General features: G+C 34.9%; 1 protein-coding gene across 6 annotated transcripts in view; it reads left to right on the top strand.

Annotated features, from left to right (window-relative positions):
• PPP1R12A (protein phosphatase 1 regulatory subunit 12A) overlaps positions 1–20,829 on the top strand; it is a 163,618-nt gene that overhangs the window by 137,529 nt on the left and 5,260 nt on the right. For 5 of the 6 annotated variants that reach the window (XM_030323293.1, XM_030323292.1, XM_030323296.1 and 2 more), the window contains 5 exons: positions 3,317–3,382; positions 10,068–10,084; positions 11,150–11,285; positions 13,210–13,314; positions 18,837–18,884. In XM_030323293.1, coding sequence (XP_030179153.1) covers positions 3,317–3,382; positions 10,068–10,084; positions 11,150–11,285; positions 13,210–13,314; positions 18,837–18,884 — 372 coding nt within the window. Of the gene's footprint in view, positions 1–3,316; positions 3,383–10,067; positions 10,085–11,149; positions 11,286–13,209; positions 13,315–18,836; positions 18,885–20,829 lie in introns of those variants that run through there. The other variant, XR_003970477.1, reaches the window with a different exon arrangement.

Here is a 20,829-nt window from a genome sequence, read left to right as displayed (position 1 = left end):
CTTAATGTGGCTTCTCTATGATTTTAGCTTTGGAAGACCTGTTCTGCTAATTTTCAAGTTGTTTTCAGAGTGAGTTATATGTAGCTGTTGCCTCAGTGTGTCCATGGAAGGAAGTGAGCTCATGATCCTACTTCACATCTTCCTAGAACTCCTTAAGATGCTTTACATTTAACCCATTTTCATGAATATGATGCTACAATATATATAACAGATCTCAAGTGATGTTTGATAGAAGTAGTGTTTTGGCTTACAAAATTTTATTTTTTTCCCTTATCCCTGATTGTATATATGTCTGACGTTGCTATTCATATTATACAGGAGAAAGAACTGTGGGGTAGCACAGTTAATGTGAAATTTATGCTGTTTGAATAGAACATATAACTATAGAAGGGCAAACATAATCTGTTTGAGTTGTTTTGTTTTATTTAGACTCTTGGGGTTTTTTCCATTTTTTCTTTTAATTTTTATTTTATTTTTTTAAGTAGGCTCCACCCCCAGCGTGGAGCCCAAAACAGGGCTTGAACTCACCACCCTGAGATTAAGACCTGAGCTAAGATCAAGAATCCGATGCTTAACCGAATGAGCTACCCAGGCACCTCTCTTTTAATTTTTACTACAGAAAAATCAAACCTACAAAAGTAGCAGAGAAGTATAATTACCCCACCCATTGTTTAAGCTAAATCCCTACCACCTCACCAATTCCCATATTATTGAAGAAAATCTGCAGAAGATTTATTTCATCTAAAAAACTTTAGTATATATTTTTAAGAGGAAGTATTCCTTTTTAAAAGTTATTAAAATTGTATTTTTTAAGTAATAAAAATAATCACAATATATGTTGCCATACAACAAATGATCACAAAACCATGCCCACATTTTTTTGTTAAATAAATTAACAATAAGTCCTTAATATTGAATATCCAGTCAGTTTTAATGTCCATTTAACTCGTATACGCCATAAATGGTTTGTGGTTGTACTTCTGGTTTGATTGGAATACAATAGGGATTATACATGGTGATTAATTATGTCTTTAAAGCCTCTTTTAATCAGTTTCTCCCTCCCATTTTTTTTCTTAAAATTATTTTTTGTTGTTGTTTATTTATTTATTTTGAAAGAGAGAGAGCAAGCACAAGTGGGATAGGGACAGAGAGAGAGAGAGGGAGGGAGGGAGGGAGGGAGGGAGGGAGAGAGAGAATTCCAAGCAGACTCCAAGCTGTTAGAGCCCGACATGGGGCTCAAACCCACAAACCACAAGATCATGACCTGACCCAGTATCAAGAGTTGGACACTTAACCAACTAAGCCACTAAGGCACCCCTCCTTACAGTTATTTTTGAATGAACTGGGTTGTCATATCCCTGAAATGTAGTTTAACACATTAATGTGGTTTTTTATATTTCCTTTAAATTGATAACTACCATTTTACTGTTTGGCAGCTACCAGGTAGAGAACTGATCTGATTGTTTCAGAATTCTTCTGGCAAGGTATCTTTCTTCATCAGAAAGTATCTGATGTCTGGTTGATTTTAATTGATTGCCCATTAACATTTTAGTAGCAGTAAAATAAAACCTCACAGTCTTAGCACCCTAACATACTAGTTCTTATTACTTAAAATTACCTTCTTAATAAGTCATCTGTCTTAGGAGATTCATAGACAAAGCTGTGTTTATTATATAGTATTTCTTTTTCCCCAGTTTTATTCAGATCAGTTCTCCCTTCAGAACTTCACTTTCTGGAATCCTACCCTTAACTACCATTGTAAAGATCCTTCCTGGGATTCATATTGGCAATATTCATCTTTTTAACTTAAGCCTACATTGAATTGTATTCTAATCAGCCATCAAGCACAGATCTTCTTTCTCCTTTGTAGCCACATTTGAACCTATATCAGATCATATACAAAAAGAACAAAGGGCTTTGTCAAAGAAAGGGTGGTGCATAGTTAGGCAGGTTTTTAATCTCTTGTATTATTAGGCTCCCTCCCCCTTTTTTTATTATCACTTTTTTGGACCTCTGAACCGCCCACTTTGTAAATTTCTAGTTTCTGTTTTTTGCCATGAAACTGCAGTGCTTAAAAATAATCAGTTCATTATGTGGAATTCATATTTTTATATGAATATGTTTATATTAATAAATAATACTAGCAGCAGCACCATTGATTTTACCTGGTCACTTAGTAACTTCACACATTATTTTTGCTAGGTGACAATATGATAGCCTATATACAAAGATTTCCTCTAATCCTTAGAATAATTCCATAAAGTTTTTTTCTTTAATGTATATTTATTTTTGAGAGAAAGAGAGAGCATGAGCACACGTGCAAGCAGGGGAGGGGCAGACAAAGGGAGACGGGATCCAAAGCAGGCTCTGTGCTGACAGCAAAGAGCCCAGTGCTGGGCTTGAACTCATTAACCATGAGATCATAACCTGAGCTGAAGTAAGACTCTTAACCAGCTGAGCCACCTACGTGCTCCATAATTCTATAAAGTTTTTATCCCCTATGGGTAAGGTAAGTATGGCTCAAAAAATTTTAATAAATTTACCCTCAGTCACGCTGAAAATAGCTATACCAATATGCAACTAGGGTGATCTTGTTTTAAAGCCTGTGGCATTTTTTTTTTAAGCCTGTGGCATTTTTATAGTGAGCCTGAGCTAGATATCTGTGAATGGAAATTTCCCTTTCCTTTTTTTTCAGCCCTTTAAGGTTTGTTGAGATGTTCAAGGCCTTACACTAGAATATTCCCATAGTCTGGGATTCTAGGCTTTTAGCCATCTGAGACCTTGATTTTCTATTTGGTGTGCTGTAAACTTCCAAGAAATTTCCAGATGGATGAACTACCTACACGTGATAGGATTTCTGCATAAATCTTGCAAGCTTATAGAATCTAACTCTTCTTACTTAATACAATGGACTTCCTATTTTTGCTGCCTCCTTATAATTGAGTGTCTAAATAGTTCATTTAACTATTAAAGCACATGTAGCATCATTACAATATAAAATGGAATACCTTCTTTCTTCTGCCAAGGCTCCAGTTTCTTCATCCCCATTGTGAATGTTTCTTACATTTTGTTTTTAGGTAGATGGTCTTTTTTCACCATGTATGCTAACCTACTTAAATTGTGTCATGCGGACAAAATAGACTTCCTCTAAACAGGGTAGGAAAATTCCCACTTAAAAATCAGTTTTCCTTTTGATCTGTTGCTGGGTAGATTTTTCTCAAGGTCATTTTAAATTAGAAAAGCCCTAAAATATTTAAATATCAACTGTTTGAAATATATTTCTACTTTTCTAAAGTAAAGTGACAATCTATTTTAGAGTGATGAAAATGAACAAGAGCAACAATCAGATACAGAAGAAGGATCCAACAAGAAAGAAACTCAGGTAAGAAAGCATTATTTTTTGTGTTTAGAAGCATTCATATTTTTCAAGGATTACCATTTGCTTGTGTTTGTATTTATTCCTGCAAAACTGTTACTGCATACTGTACCTGCATGCTTGGGGATAGTACTCAGCATTTCTCTGAGATCTGGGGTAGACGGACTGGAAAGGACACAAAGAATATTTTAGAGGCAATAGAAATATTCTGGATCCTGATTGTAGTTGTTTTCTGAATATATACAACTGTCAAAACTTATCAAACCATGTACTCTAAGTGGATAGTTTATTGTATGTAAATTAATATTCAAAGTTGAAAACAAAAAGTATCTAAAAGATACCCAGAAGGTGGGTACCTTACCAGACCCAGATTTAATTTTTGTAAATGTAAGTTATATAGTTATATATAGTTACAAGTTATATTTTAGGGAAGACAGTAGGTCTTTTTAGCTTTCTTTACATTTGTTTAGAAATACACTCTAGGGGCGCCTGGGTGGCGCAGTCGGTTAAGCGTCCGACTTCAGCCAGGTCACGATCTCGCGGTCCGGGAGTTCGAGCCCCGCGTCAGGCTCTGGGCTGATGGCTCAGAGCCTGGAGCCTGCTTCTGATTCTGTGTCTCCCTCTCTCTCTGCCCCTCCCCCGTTCATGCTCTGTCTCTCTCTGTCCCAAAAATAAATAAACGTTGAAAAAAAAAATTTTAGAAATACACTCTAAAGGACTTTTATATTATCACAACTGATCATCCCAACAATCTTCTCAAAAAGGCATTTTCTTTTCCTCAGTGATGAAGAAACTAAGGCAAGTTTGAATGACTTAAAAGGTTACATAACTAGCAAATGTGGAAAGTTTCTTCCCAATAGTTATTTTCCTCCCTCTATTCCCTATTGTTTGGCTGTAGAGAAAGCTGACATGCTTTAAAGAGCTCTATTCACATAGGAGAAGAGCTATAAAATATGAGTTGGTTCTAATCTTCTAAGTTCAACACTATCTAATCTGAAATGGCATTCTGGTCATAGCATCTTTATTTTTGACTTGGAGTTCCTAAATAGAACTATTAAATTCTTTGCAATCAGCAAGAATCTACAATAATATGAAGTGACCAGAAATTGGTTACCTGTGCTACGTGACTGTGGATGTTACTTTCAGGGCCAGGTTTCCTATTTTGTCCTGAAAGGTACTTTTATTTTATAATTAGGTAGCCAGACAGATATTGAGAAATTAATTACTTCCAAGGGTACAATTATTTGCAGGGTAAAACTTTATTGATAACTTTTAAATCTTTTGCCTATCAGTTGTCAGCACTCCCCCAATTCCCCTGCGTCTTGTGTAAACTTGACCATTGTCTTCCTTTCCCATTGCTACCCTATGAATTCCCATCTTTCAAGAAAAAACAATAGATAAAAAAGAGGGAACGGGTTAGTAAACCACCCTCAGCTGGCACTTCTCACTGCCTTATCACATAGACCTTACATCCCACCAGGCTGGGTTGGAAGGGAAAAGATTTTCTGACTCACAGAGTTATGACTTTGAAGCATATTCAGATTAGTTGGGTTTTAAGTTTTACTGTTAATTAACATTGAGTAGAAAATTGTTTCTATGAAGAAACATTTTCTTAGTTCCAAACAATTTAAATAGATTTTTTTTTCATTTTATCTATTTTTTTCACAGAAATAAGCAATTTTATTAGGAAATCCCAAAGAGTGGCTTTATTTTTTCTTAATTTGAACATATACTTAATTTTAAAATAATCATTAGTATTATATCTCAGAGCTGTAAATTCTTAATAAACAGGAGAACTGGGTTGTTTGTTTTAATTTTTAATTTAATTTAATTTTTTTTAATAATTTACATCCAAATTAGCGTATAGTGCAACAATGATTTCAGGAATAGATTCCTTAGTGCCCCTTACCCATTTAGCCCACACCCCCTCCAGTAACCCTCTGTTTGTTCTCCATATTTATGAGTCTCTTATCTTTTGTCCCCCTCCCTGTTTTCATATTATTTTTGTTTCCCTTCCCTTATGTTCATCTGTTTTGTCTCTTAAAGTCCTCATATGAGTGAAGTCATATGATATGTGTCTTTCTCTGACTAATTTCGCTTAGCATAATACCCTCTAGTTCCATCCATGTAGTTGCAAATGGCAAGATTTCATTCTTTTTGATTGCCAAGTAATACTCCATTGTACATATTTACCACATCTTCTTTATCCATTCATCCATCGATGGACATTTGGGCTCTTTCCATACTTTGACTATTGTTGATAGTGCTGCTATAAACATTGGGGTGCATGTGTCCCTTCAAAACAGCACACCTGTATCCCATGGATAAATGCCTAGTAGTGTAACTGCTGGGTCGTAGGGTAGTTCTATTTTTAGTTTTTTGAGGAATCTCCATACTGTTTTCCAGAGTGGCTGCACCAGCTTGCATTCCCATTTTTCATTTTAAATAAAGAATTATTTAGCTCTTGTTTTTGTGCTAACATTCAGTTACAAGTAACAGAAAACCCAACTCAAACTAAAGAGAATTTATTGTGCTCCAGTTATATTACACAACCCTGTGTCAGCTTCAGCCTCAAGCTAGTTTACCTCACACTGCTGGGATTATAATAATTGGCTTAAGCCAGACAAGGCCCACCACTAAGATAGTGCAGCCATTTTGCTACTAATGTGGGCCATATACCATCTCACCTAAACCAAATGACTGGTACACCATGAGGAAAAGGAAGAATGGAGGTTAACATACTAACAGTATCTTCTACAGTAGACTAGAAAAGTGCTTCCACCAGTATGCTACTCTCTTTTTAAAACTTGTAGCATCGGGGCGCCTGGGTGGCTCTGTCAGTTGAGCAGCCGACTTTGGCTCAGGTCATGCTCTCACGGTTTGTGAGTTCGAGCCCCGCGTCCGACTCTGTACTGACAACTCGGAGCCTGTAGCCTGCTTCTGCTTTTGTGTCTCCCTCTCTCTGACCCTCCCCCACTCATTCTCTGTGTCTCTCTGTCTCAGAAATAAACATTAAAAAAAAAAAAAAAAACTTGTAGCATCAGCCCTTACTTTTCTGTGTAAAAGTATTAGCAGCAAAATTCTTCTGTACATTTCCTGAAATAAATAGTGTCATCAACACCTCAATAGTGTGTTTGATGACAGAACTTCCATTAGGGTTCTAGAATCCAAGTTAACTACATTACAAAATGGTGTGTGCCCTGTACATTTTTGCTTCAAAGATAAGTAAATTGGATAAGGCCAAAAAGTTCTTAAAAATTCTCAATTGCATATGAAGCTCAAGCTGTCTACTTTCAGGATATAAATTAAAAGAAATTAAGATTAAATTTTATCATAGAAAGCTGCATTACTTTATCATAACATCCGTTACATAGAATTATGTATGATAATTATTATAACGTTCATTATTTCTAAAAATGGGACTTATGTTGCTTTGGTTATTGTGATTTGCTATCATTAAGTTGTTAGATAATAAAACTTTTACCTTGCAAAGGACATTAGTAATAAATCAAGAATTTTAAGTATAGGAGTGCCTAGGTGGTTCAGTCTGTTAAGCCTTCGACTTTGGCTCAGGTCACGATCTTGCAGTTCACGCGTTCGAGCCCCGTGTTGGGCTCTCTGCTGAAGGCTCAGAGCCTGGAGTCTGTTTCAGATTCTGTGTCTCCCTCCCTCTCTGCTCCTCCCCTGTTCATGCGCACACGCGCGCTCTTTCTTTCTCTCTCTCTCTCTCTCTCTCTCAAATAACCATAAAAAAATTTTTTTTAATAATAAATAAAAAAGAATTTAAGTATAACACTAAGGCAAGAAAAAGAAAAGATTAACAGATTTGATTATTTAAACATGTAAAACTAGAATATGATAGAAAAGATACCCTTATTAAAGTTGAGGCACATTTACTCTGTTTATAAAGTGAATAATCTTAATCTTCTTTTTAACATTTAAAAGATTAGTATTTGTACTATTAAAAGACTCACTAAAAGGGAAGTAGAGACAGGATATATGAAATTAGTAAGTTTTATAAAAGAAGAAATATAAATGGCCAGTAAATTTTAAAATGCATTCAATCTTAACAACCAAAGACATGACAGTTAAAATAAAAAGTGAAATTAGCAGAAGTTAATAATGCTCAGATTTGGTATGATTACTGTTAAAATAGGCATTTTTATATAAGATATTGGAACTGTAATAAATTCATTCTTTACTGAGATTAGTTTAACAGTACAAATCAGAAGCTCACTTACATGTGTATCCAAAAAAGGTTAACAGTAGTTATCTAAGAGGGTTGGAGGCACAGGGAGTTACAGTGAAACTTTTTTACGCTGTGGTACTTTTATATGACCTTCTGGCACTGTAATAAGGGTATTTTTACTTTGAAAAAATAATTTTATAACACAGGGAGCAAGGATGTTACTATATGAAATAAGGACATCTACCATTTGAAATAAGCTAGTCATAAAATAGACATACTATGATTCCATTTACATGGGGCATCTAAACTATTCAAACTCTGACAAAGTAGAGTTCTGGTTTCCAGGGGTTGGGGGTAGAAGAATATGGGGAGTTGTTCAATGGGTGTAAAGTTTGTTTTGCAAGATAAAAAAGTTCTAGAGATGTGTTGCACAACAATGCGAATATAATTAACACTATTAAGCTATACTCCTAAAAGTAGTTTAGATGGTGAATTTTGTGTTACGGGGTTTTTATCCCAATTTTAAGAATGTAAATAATGACCAGTGATCACACGATTTTTAAAGACAAAGAAATGAAATTTGAGTGATTTCTGTGACTGCTTGGAGTTTTTGTTTTTTCTTAAATTTAAATCAGTGAACCAGAGTGCAGATTGGTGAGGTGAGAGGTGATGTTTTCATTTGATATGTACACATGGATATTTTTTTGAATTTTAATAGGATCTCTTGGGTTTTTTTGGTTCTGTTCTTTTTTTTTTTTTTTGGAGATATAATTGACATATAATACTGTATTTGTTTCAGGTGTTCAACATAGTGATTCATTATTTGTATATATTACAAAATGATCACAATAAGTCTAGTTAACATCCATTCCTACACATAGTTATACATTCTTTTTCTTGTGATGAGAACTTACAAAGTCTATTCTCTTAGCAATATATGAATTTGAATCTCTCAAAAATTGAAATTTCCCTTCAGAATTGTTAATTGTTATAAAACTAATGAACAAATCAATGAGGTAAAGCATTGTGTGAAAAAAATAGGAAGCAAGTGCAAAATTAAAATTGGGTGGGTTCGGGGCGCCTGGGTGGCGCAGTCGGTTAAGCGTCCGACTTCAGCCAGGTCACGATCTCGCGGTCCGGGAGTTCGAGCCCCGCGTCAGGCTCTGGGCTGATGGCTCGGAGCCTGGAGCCTGTTTCCGATTCTGTGTCTCCCTCTCTCTCTGCCCCTCCCCCGTTCATGCTCTGTCTCTCTCTGTCCCAAAAATAAATAAAACGTTGAAAAAAATAAAAAAATAAAAAAAAAAAAATAAAATTGGGTGGGTTCTTTTTTTAACTTTTTTAAAATGTTTGTTTATTTTTGAGAGAGAGAGAGAGAGAGAAAGAGAGACAGAGCATGAGCAAGGGAGGAACAGAGAGAGAGAGGGAGACACAGAATCCAAAACAGGCTCCAGGCTCTGAACTGTCAGCACAGAGCCCGACATGGGCCTCAAACTCACGGACCATGAGATCATGACCTGAGCTGAAGTCGGGCGTTTAACCGACTGAGCCACCCAGGCGCCCCCTACAATTGGTTTTCAATTTCAATAGACTAGTAAGGCATTTTTAGTCCAAGTTAGACTTTAAATAATCCCAAAAGAACTCAATAATTTTACAGTGCATTCAGAGATAAATATAATGGAAAAATACAATTATCTAAATTTTGAAATTTTACAAACCATTCTTTTTTTTTTCTTTTTTTTAGCAAACCATTTCTTAATAGTTACCTTACAGAAAATTATAGATTCAGCTAGTGCTTCAGTAGAAAGGGGAAAAGCTAAGGATGACCACCAAAAAAGTTTTGTCCCCTACTAAGACCCTATTAATCATTTCACTATTTAGATAAGAAAAGTTATGAAACATTGACATAGCATACCACTTACTTGAGAAAATTAAATCCTAATTTCCTATCCTCTAATTGCTAAACTTGGAGGAATTTATAGCTAGATTTCTAGAAAGTAAGTTTTAAACAAAATATGTATATACTATTATATATAAAATACTTCAAGTATTCATTTGTTTGCTTCTCATGTTATTGCTTCAAAAACAGAAAAATGAGAAAAATAGTTGCTTTGGGATATCATGTAGTAAACTTGATGTTTCTTAATATAAACATGCTACTTTCTCCTGCAGGGTAGGTATAAGTAATAAATATGTGTCTTAGTCTCTCTCTTTTTTTCTTCTAATTAAAAATATTGTATGATGGTATTTTCAGAAATTCATAAAAGATGACCATAAATTGCCAAGTGTAATTAGTTGCATGGCTATTATGCATGAAAAATATAGTGATTCTGTTCTAGAACTTCTAAGAATAATCACATTACAGTTAAAACATATAGATAGTAAATAGAGAAGTTTAGTAGTGTGACAATAGCATAAATGTTATGTTAAATTTACTTGATCTATCAAGTTGCTTTAATAAAAGTATAGAAATTTAGTATGCCTGTGTTTTTCTCTTTTTTCTAGACGGATTCCATTTCTAGGTATGTTTTATATTTTTACTGACTTTTTTCTTATTTTTATTTTTAGATTTTCATTCCATGTTGCTTTTAGATACTTATGGATTTTGTGAGTTGTTAGGATTATCTGAATAATAAAAATCTGTAGATGTTTAGACGACCTAATAACTGTTACCAGCTTTCTTTGTCAAAGCCTTTACTTCTAGTTAAATAGTCCCAGTAACTCACTAAGAAAGAAAATTTTTTCTTAAACCCTTACAACAGTGAGAACTTTTTAAGTTTTCCTAATAACAGCAGGGACTGATGAAACCCACCATAAATTTATTTGATGAGGTATTCTGAATCTTCTCTCCAGTCCCTGCTTTAAACAAAAGAAAAACCGTGAAGACACTAAAAACTGTCATCTAGCTCAAAATTATTTACCTTTTAGAGAACCTCCACAGTGTCCTTGAGTCTAACCTCCATTCCATTTCTCTTGCCCATAATTGTTAACCAAAGCCTTGTAAAACCAAGAACAAATTTTTGTATACTACACATTTCCATTGAAATATGGAGGCAATAGCTTTTATCAAGAAAAGGTAACCTGAATTTAGAACGAGATAATAAGAGAATTCTCATGTACAAATGAGATATGTTCTTTCTGTTTAGGGCAGACCTATTATCTGTTTGGATAGACTAGTTTATCAAATCTAAAATTTTTAGACAACTGTATGCCACTTAAAGGAAAAGTGCTACCAAAAAGTATAATACACCATCACTTATAAGCCATGTTCTATGTTCTGATTTCAGAGATTTTAAAATGTAAAAAAAATGTACAATTTAAAATTGTTGAAATAATTTATCGTGATGTGAAACCAGTTCTGACTTTTGGATATAGATATATTGAATCTCTTCCTCAAATAATGGAAATGAATAATATTATAAATAACTTTCCACTTATTAAATGTATCATAAAAGTTGATTGATAATAGATGAGGGAGAATGTTATCTGCTGTTTTGGAATATCAAGTTCAAATGTAGTAGGATGCATGTTAATGTGAGCTGTAAAAGCCTTTAATAAAGATTTTGACTTTAATTCATCTTTTAAAGATATGAAACCAGTTCCACATCAGCTAGTGATCGGTATGATTCCTTATTGGGTCGCTCTGGATCATACAGTTACTTAGAAGAAAGAAAACCTTATAGTAGCAGGCTAGAAAAGGACGACTCAACTGACTTTAAAAAGGTACTTGGGTTATTCAACTATATTTAATAAAAAAATAATTGTTGGTTGATCTGTTGATATATTTGATATATTTGTGTTTGGATATTATTCCTGGAACTCATTATGAAATCAATATCTTGAAATAACTTAATTTTCAGTTTGGGGCACTAAATGGTAGATAGCCTACAAATAAATAGCTGTTTTGTTGTTGTTTTGTTTTTTTTTTAAAGGAAAGAGACTTTATTTCACACTTAAGTGTCTCAGCCTAGTATGGTGATACTATGATTGAGTTGAAAAGAGGCATGGGTATTGGGGATGTTTGTGTGTGCATGCACACACATTTTTCTTTACCTATTTGTTAATAAGAGGTGGCCAAAAAAAGGGAATAGAGCTTTCCTAGGAGAATAGAGTTTTTCCTAGGTAACTAAAAAACTTGTGGTAGCTTAAGTGCTATTACAGATTAAGGATGGAAGTATTTAGGAAGTAAGTCTTGGAAACTCAACAATCTAGGATTCTATCATAGTTCTTACATTTTTTGAGCTTAGAATAAACCTGATGAAATTTGTTGGGGGAAAAAGAAGCCTTGTGATACTTGTATGTGTTCCCCAGCTATTTGGCAGCTATTTGTATCACTTTCTTACAAACTAAGTCAGCAAGAGAAGGAAGGTGGGACGTCGATTTACATTATGAATAAGATTGTCATTCATTCGGTAAAGAATTGAACCCTGAACTGTGCTAAGTGGTGAGTTTCTACTTACCAGCAGTAGATTGAAGATGCTGTTATTACACTTATGGATATCTTCCATGTAGTAGAAGAGAGAGAAGTTATCATACAGTCAACTAGTAAATGTATAATTTGAAAATAGAAACAATTATCCTGAAGTAAAGGATCTGTGTTCTAAAAGTGTATAACAAAGGAAAGTTACAGGGCCTAGAAACAGATGTTCTGAAGAAGTGAAACTTCAGAAGTGAATCCCAGAAGGGTGATTAGTTAAACTGGCAGAATGGGACAAAAAAGTTTTCTACGTGGAGTGAACTGCAAAGACATTGACCTGATGGTAGAACAGCACAGGATGCATTGAAGTAATTAAATTTTCAGTATGGCTAGTAGAGCAGAAGGGATGGAGGTGTGACATTGTAGTTAGGTGTGCACATCAGGACCAGACCATACCTGTTTTACAGGGTGTTTTAAGGATATCTTCATACTGAGGACCCTGAGAAGCTAGTCAAGGGTTTCTAATGTCTGAGGGTTAATGGAATGGTTGGCATATGAAATTGAGATTGTAATTTGGAAAAGTTAATTCTTGCTGCTAATAGAACAAATTAGAGGTCAGGAAAACAGTTTTAATATTAAAATAGTCTAATAAGATGATATTAGTCATCTATAGTGGTAGTAGTAGAGATGAAGGGGAAAGAAATAGTAGATTCAAGTGTTACAAAAGTATTCAAGAAATATTTCACTTTCCTTTAAATTTCATTAAAGGAAAAATACATTCATTAAATGATAAATACAACTGATGCTCCATCTCAGTGTCAGGAATTCAAGAGAGAATGGTAGGCAGAGAAGTTCACAGACCCCAAATGAAGATCACTTGGAAGCTATTCAACCCTTAGCTGTAACTGTCATTGGTCTGTAGATATGTAGTCCCTCTTTATCATATAAATGAATTTTTTTTAATGGAAATAGAAAAGTTAGATTTTTTAGTGATGTCTTAAATTTGTAACATGATCTAATTTGTTAAAGAGTTTATATGGACAAACACCTGCATAGCATAACCAAAAATTTCTGCCTTGCAACCACAAAGCATTAAAATACTTTTTAAATGTCTCCTTTAATGGCTTCTATCTCTTATTAATCTCTGTTTCAATATTGCAAATAATCAATGTGAAATCTTAAAATATTAGGAGAGCAGAAAAGTAATTTGTTCTACCCTACTTTTTACAGCTTTATGAACAAATTCTAGCTGAAAATGAAAAGCTGAAAGCACAGCTACATGATACAAATATGGAACTGACAGATCTTAAATTACAATTGGAAAAGGCCACCCAGGTTTGTACCTTTTTCTGTTCGTTACCCTGAAGGTAATAGTTGTGATTTATTCTGTCTAAAAAACTGGACTGAAATATTCTCAGATGTTTCTTTGAAAGATAAGTTTGGTTACTGATAATAGCTTATCAGTAAGAAGGAATCAAGATCATACAGTTTAATGATGACTTCATTTTACTTCTTTCTAGAATGAATTAACAGTACAAAAGTATAGGGGTACCTGGGTGGATCAGTTGGTTAAACATCTGACACTTAGTCTCTGGTCATGATCTCAGTCATGAGATAGAGCCCCGTGTCGGACGCTGTCAGTGCAGAGCCCACTTGGGATTCTCTCTTTCCCTCTCTGTCTCTGCCCCTACACCATGCGTGCACAGCGTGTACTCTCTCTTTCTCAAAATAAATAAACTTAAACACACACACACAGATGTATAGCCTTGTAGTGGAAAGTTGAGGTGTTTTTAAGCCTTTTAATGCTTATGTTGTGATACATACAGGGCTTAAATGCTTATTTCCAGAATAACAAATGTAGCAAGGTTTTAAAAGCATCTATACAGAATCTTCTTAAGGCCGTAAAATAATTTTGTAATCACTGTTTTTTAATTTAATGTTTTATTTTTGAAAGAAACAGAGTGAGAGTGGGGGAGGGGCTGAGAGAGAGGGAGACACAGAATATGAAACAGGCTCCAGGCTCTGAGCTGTCCACACAGAGCCCAGGGTGTGGGGCTCGAGCTCACGAACTGTGAGATCACGACCTGAGCCGAAGTCTGGCGCTTAACCAACTGAGCCACCCAGGCACCGCTATAATCACTTTTATTCATTATAAATATTTTCTGTTTGTTCCTTAAAAAGTAATTTGATATAATAATGCTGGAATAAGATAGTTTGTCGTTAACGCTTTTTACCTACTATGCAGCAGCCTACACGAGACCATTTTAGACAAGAAAATTGGGATAGCTGAACAAAATTCACAGCTGTATATATGATGTAGGATACATTTGATCTAGGAATTGTTTCCTAAGCTTTTTTCATGGAATACTATAATTGTGAGAGATAGTGATAGACACATTCCTTCCTCATTCTCTACCTGTCCTCATTCAAAGAGAAAAGTTTTGTAACCCAAGAATCTTCGGAGATACTATACTACATCTTGGAAGTTTTATAGGATACTATTCATGTGTTAAAGGCCTCTAAGGGGTCCCATAATTTTTAAGAAAACAAACTTGTTTAATTTTAACATGAGACCTTCTAGTATAAACAAATTTCTGCAGTACAACTTTTGGAATCCAGTTTGAAGTCACTGATCTAAAAATGGCATCTCCAGTTGTATAAATGAGACTGTATACTTTCATTGGTCATTCTTTTATACTTATCTTTTTTATAATTTTTTAAGTTCTCTATGTGAACTTCTACTTGTTACTAGGTACCTTCTTGTTGTTAACCTCTATTACATTGTGAAGCAATTGGCAATGCACAGTGGAGGCTTTGCTAAAATTCCAGGAGTTAACCTTATGAGGTTATTCAGCTCTGCAGATTCCATCAGCTGCTGAGGGTTTACTATAAGGATATACAGAGAAGTAAGTCAGAACAAGAATACATTTCACGGTGAGGTGTCATAAAAACTTAGAATGTCATACAAGTTACAACTTGCTGGTTTATGCTTAGGCTTTATGGTAAACTGGAAAGTCATCTTTCTTTGGGTTGCATTAGTAGCTTTGTAAACCTCCTCATATAAAAATATCATAACTAGTTTTCTGAAAATAGCTTTAGCTCTAGAGATTTGATCATAATGTTTTCTAAATAAAAATGTTCACTGCTTTAAAAAGAAAAAAAGTTCACTGCTTTCTACAGCAGTGTCCTGTAACTGGTGAGTCAACTAATCTGTGTTTTTACTGCTTACTACCTTCTCTGTTTTTCTGCTCTCTGCGTGCCCTGTTGTCATTTCATTCTTCCTATATGTCTCTCATTTGAATTCTACAAGAGAGGAGAACTGATAGAATTAGCCAGTTATTATCAGCATGGAGCAGTCCTGTTACAGCTCACGGTCTTGTTAGTGAAAAGTCCAATTTCATAGGACACTGGACAACCAATAGCAAGTTGCCTTTGGGTCCTGTACCAATTTCTGATCCTGTGGACTGTGGCCAGAAAAGTCACTGGATTAAAAAGTATGACAGCTTCTGCCTTAGCAGACACTCTGAGTACCATGCCCAGTATACTGAATGAATAATGGGAAGGGTAATTCAGAGTTTAAGACGTCGGTAAGTATTCAGAGTTGCTATCTTAGTTGGGAAACCTATGTAAATGTTATTTGTAAAATTTAAGGATATATGTAAAAGCAGAACTGATAAACATTAAGCTTTTTGTTCAACTCTAGAGTATTTATCCTGAGTATTTAAGTCTACTATGAATCATTCCACCTGATTTTTTAATTTTCTTTTTTGAGCATTACTTCCATAACATAGTGGTGGCAGTTTGATAGTTGCATGGAGTTTTTTCCAAGGGATATCATCCTATTAATCATATGTTTGATAATAGTTGGCCAAGGGACTCTAGAATCTTTAAGTCCCGTCTTAGTCCAGCCACCCTCCTCCATGTAGTCTCCAACAGAGGGAAATAAGCTGATTTACCAAAAGCTGGTTTGATGAATATTTTGTCAAATGTCATTTCACTAGATTTAGTAATTATGATTTTAACAGCTTATTAACTACAAGATTTACCAGAAATATTAACTAATTAATAAAATTGATTTTTAACATAAGAAATTAGCACATAAATCATAAAGTTGCTAAAATGTCCCTATATGAAGAAAACTCCTCAATAAAATGCCAGTTTTCCATCTAAACTTTCATTAACTTACATATAATGGCATTGTTTCAGCTATTTCTGATTTCTTTCGGGTGCTTTTGAATGTCATTTTTAAATTTTTCAGTCTTTTTCTTTTTTCTTTTTTTTTTTTTTTTTTTTTTTTTTAAGTAATCGCTACGGAACTCAAACCCACGACCCTGGCACCAAGAGTCACATGCTCTCCTGAATGAGCCAGCCAGATGCCCCTACATCTTTCAGTCATTTAAACATTTTTAGGATTCATTTGCAGATCTTCAAGGGGCACATTATATTAGCCTTTGTTTTGTATTTCTAGCAATTAAAATATAAATTTAAATTTAAAAACAAAAAAAAATCAGAATTGAAAAGTTTTTATATTTGATACATATATATTTTATATTTGATTTCTAACAATAAGTAATTAAAATGTCGACTTTTCTTTTTCCAGAAAGAGTAAGCACAAAAGCATAAAACCATTTAAAACAACAGAGAGGGGCGCCTGGGTGGCGCAGTCAGTTAAGCGTCCGACTTCAGCCAGGTCACGATCTCGCGGTCCGTGAGTTCGAGCCCCGCATCGGGCTCTGGGCTGATGGCTCAGAGCCTGGAGCCTGTTTCCGATTCTGTGTCTCCCTCTCTCTCTGCCCCTCCCCCGTTCATGCTCTGTCTCTCTCTGTCCCAAAAATAAATAAACGTTGAAAAAAAAAAATTAAAAAAAAATAAATAAATAAAACAACAGAGAAAGGGAAGGATACCCGGCTATGATCAGATCTTTAACTTTTATATACCATAACCACAAAAAAGAAATTGCGATAAAAGGATCAAAAAGTAACGGTTGCAAGTCTGAATAATACTAAAGCATGAATACTGAAAGGGCTGACAGAACAGAAAATTGTATAAAGAAACATTTAGGGGTGCCTGACTGGCTCAGTTAGTAGAGCTTGCAACTCTTGATTTTGGAGTTGTAAATTCAATCCCTGTGTTGAGTGTAGAGATTACTTAAAATCTTTAAAAAGAAAAAAAGCATTTAATGATGAAATATATTTTTAAGTAAATTTTGTAGTTAATAGTCATAAAAGAACATTCTTGTTAATAAAGTTGCCAAAAAACAGGGCACCTGGGTGGCGCAGTCCATTGAGCATCCGACTTCAGCTCAGGTCATGATCTCTCAGTTTGTGGGTTTGAGCCCCATGTCAGTCTCTGTGCTGACAGCTCAGAGCCTGGAGCCTGCTTCGGATTCTGTGTCTCCCTCTCTCCACCCCTCCCCCACTCTCTCACTCTCAAAAATAAACTTTAAAAAAAATGTTACTTATCATTCTTTTAAAAAAGGTGTCAAAGGGGCACCTTGGTGGCTCATTTGGTTAGATATCCAACTTCGGCCCAGGTCATGATCTCACTGTGTGTGGGTTTGAGCCCCACATCAAGCTCTCTGCCATTAGCGAAGAGCCTACTTAGATCCTCTGTCTCACTTTCTCTCAGCCCCTCCCCAACTTGCTCTCTTTCTCTCTCTCAAAAATAAACATTTAAAAAAAGTTGTCAAAAACTATTTTTGGGGGCACCTGTTTGGCTCAGTCGATTAAGCGGCCGACTTTGGCTCAGGTCTCTCGTGGTTCATGGGTTTGAACCCAACATCAGGCTCTGCACTGACAGTTCAGAACCTGGAGTCTGCTTCAGATTTTGTGTCTCCCTCTCTCTTTCTGCTCCTCCCCTGCTTGTACACTCTCTCAAAAATAAATGAATAAACATTAAAAAAAAAAAAAAACACTTCTAGTAAATTGGTAAGATTGATTATTCAGCAAATTCGCTTTTGGGAAGTGAGCCATTTGATGAGTTTTTGGTTGTTTTTTTTTCTGGCAAAGTGACCAGGAATCCCAAGGGAGATAAATGTACAGAAGTCAGTGTAAGTCAGAAAGAACTAGGATAGAACTTGTTTTTTAACTGGGTCTTTTACTCAGTATTCATATGCAGAGCTTTGTGGTGTTACCTGCACCATATGACTTAAAATCCCAAGGGTCCTTTCCATCCCCCAAATCTCAGGGGACTTTGTCAACTTTGAGTTGATCACATTGTACAGGAAGCAGGAAAATGAGTCCTAAGTTCACCAGGAGAAGAAAATCTATATAGCTAGGATTTCTTCTAAGTGACCAGGAGTATGAACCTTACTTACCAATTTTGGAATATGGGTGATTGTTAACAAAAACTCTAGAGAGAGAGAGTGGGCAAGACTAAGCAGGGAGAGAAAACAAAATTTAGGCCAGTTCACTGGTTTGTCTGCATGGATATTTCACTCAATCTAGTCCAAACTACATTTCAGTCAAAGTCTTAGAATTTGACCATTCGGATTAGCCACTCCTCCTGGTGGTGTAGGAAAGGAGAGAGTTTGAGCATTGGAGGAGAAACTGTAGGATCTTTTTGGTGTTGTTCCACAGTTCTCCTCCTTCCTTACCCCGTACTGTACTATGTAAAGACCTGAGGAAAGTGGAATGTAGTCCATGAGAGCTGTGGACACCATTCTGTTTCTAAGCATTCCTTTAATTTTTATTGTTTCAATACAGAACTGATTTTTTATTTATACCTGTGTATTCCTCTACCTGACTAGTATGACTTATTTGAATACCACTAGAGGAGAGCTACTGTGGTCCTCCTCCACTACCACCCCCCACATTTACTGTACTTAGATCCCTTTTATATTTCTTACTTTGTTACAGAGGCAAGAAAGGTTTGCTGATCGGTCACTATTGGAAATGGAAAAAAGGGTAAGTGTCCATTTTATTGAGTAAGTAATCTTTTTCCCCTTTTATTGTTTTATATAAGCAATTGTGGAGGATTTTTTTCTTTCAGTTTTGGCTTTATGGTTGATAGTTTTAATTAGTGTAGATTAATGTTAATTTAATTAGGAATGTTTTCTGGCTTAGCTTCTTTATACAGTTCTATGGGATCTCTGTAGGTGTGAAATAACCCTGCCTCTGTAGGTGTTAAGACTTAATTTACCATGTTATTCCTTTAATGGATTAAAAAAATCTTTGCCTTCATTCTGAAATATACACATTGTGGTAATGAATCTGATGTTTTTGATATGCCATTTGTCTCCTTTGGTTTTCTGTGGTGATATACTTAAAACATTTTGGTCATGTATACATTTAGTTTAATTGTTTGCAAAATTTAAAGTTTATAAAGATTCTAAGAACATCAAATTTTAAAATTCTTTTTAAATTAATGATGCTTTACTTAATTTTGAATTTAAATATTTAACTTAAATAGGATATTTTAAACAAAAAATGATTATTAGAAAAGCCTTTTTGCTCTTTTTTGTCTTTCTGTAGTTTTTTAGCTGGCTGTGATATAGTCCCGTGTATTTCTTCATTTATTACTGTTATTGCTCAGGGGTCTTACAGTGGCCATAGGAATAACTCTACAAGTTTAGTTTGAGCAGTTCAGAATGTATAAATGATCAAAAGTTAAAGGAAAATGCCCGGAAAGTATCGGTTAGTTCACGTGAGCTGTGGTTAGAGAAGTTATATCCTGGGTAGCTGTGATCTCTAAGTCAAAGAATAAATAATCAGGAGCAGTTGATAAAACATTTTCTTCCATTCCATTATAAAAATAGCCAATTTACCTTTTTGACCAAAAACAAAAAAGAGAGAGAGAGAGAAATGATGTCTGTCCTTTTTTATTCTTGGCTTGCGCATACATGATACATAATATTCATACTCTGACATTCTCATCTGACTCCTTTGCCTGCCTGTCGAATGCAGATAAATTACTGAGTAGCTTATCTACTTCCATTTTAACAGACATTAGTAATCATAGTATTAATAATAACTGCTAGCATTTATTCAGTGTACCAGGCAGGCACTGGGCTAAGCACTTTACATACATTTTCTCGTAACCATATTTTTTAATGTTAATAAGTTTGCCAAACAGAAGAAATTGCCTACATCTTTATAATTGCTATTTTGGTGATAAGACAGTTAGATATAGACAAGTGTTCTTGTCTTTTTTACCAGAAAATAGTTAAAATCTTGAAGGTACCTAATAAAATTAAGGATGATGGGGCAGAAGGAAATAGGCTATTTATGATATTTCACCAAGTTACGAGGATCAAATATGACACTATATATCCTAGTGTTTCGGGAAATGCAGTGGTTTTTGTGAATTAGTCATGGCTGTATTACTAACTAGCAGAAAGTCCTATTCATAGGAAATAACATTTTTGTCTATGTAATAGTGTTTAAACAAGTTAAAAATAGAATAACATGGTACTTAAAAGACTATGAGTAGGATCCTATTTTTTTTTACATCATATAACCTAAAACATTAACATTTACAGTAAATGTACTGCTTTACTAAATATCAACATTAATTATTAATCTGGGAAAGAATGTCTTGGGAATTCATAGTGATTAAACTAAATTTAAATGGTTTGTATCTGAAAGGTGACCGGCAAGAGTCAGTATCTTCTGGGCGGTATGACCTAACCAAAGTTTTACAGCACATTAATTACTGCTGCTTGCTTTTTGCATAACACCCTAGAATGCTTATTATTTAAGGCAGAATAAAACAGTACACTGCAGTAACGTATTGTATGTTGCCTTTGCCTGTCACTCTTTGAAAGGAGGAACATGAAAATACATGCTGCAGCTGCCGCTTCATTAGAGTCACGGCATCAGTGCTGCACACAGTATCAAGCTCAGTACAAAA

This window comes from Lynx canadensis, chromosome B4 (assembly GCF_007474595.2).
Source record: "Lynx canadensis isolate LIC74 chromosome B4, mLynCan4.pri.v2, whole genome shotgun sequence".
NCBI lineage: Eukaryota > Metazoa > Chordata > Mammalia > Carnivora > Felidae > Lynx > Lynx canadensis.
This window is presented reverse-complemented; position numbering and strand designations above follow the sequence as displayed.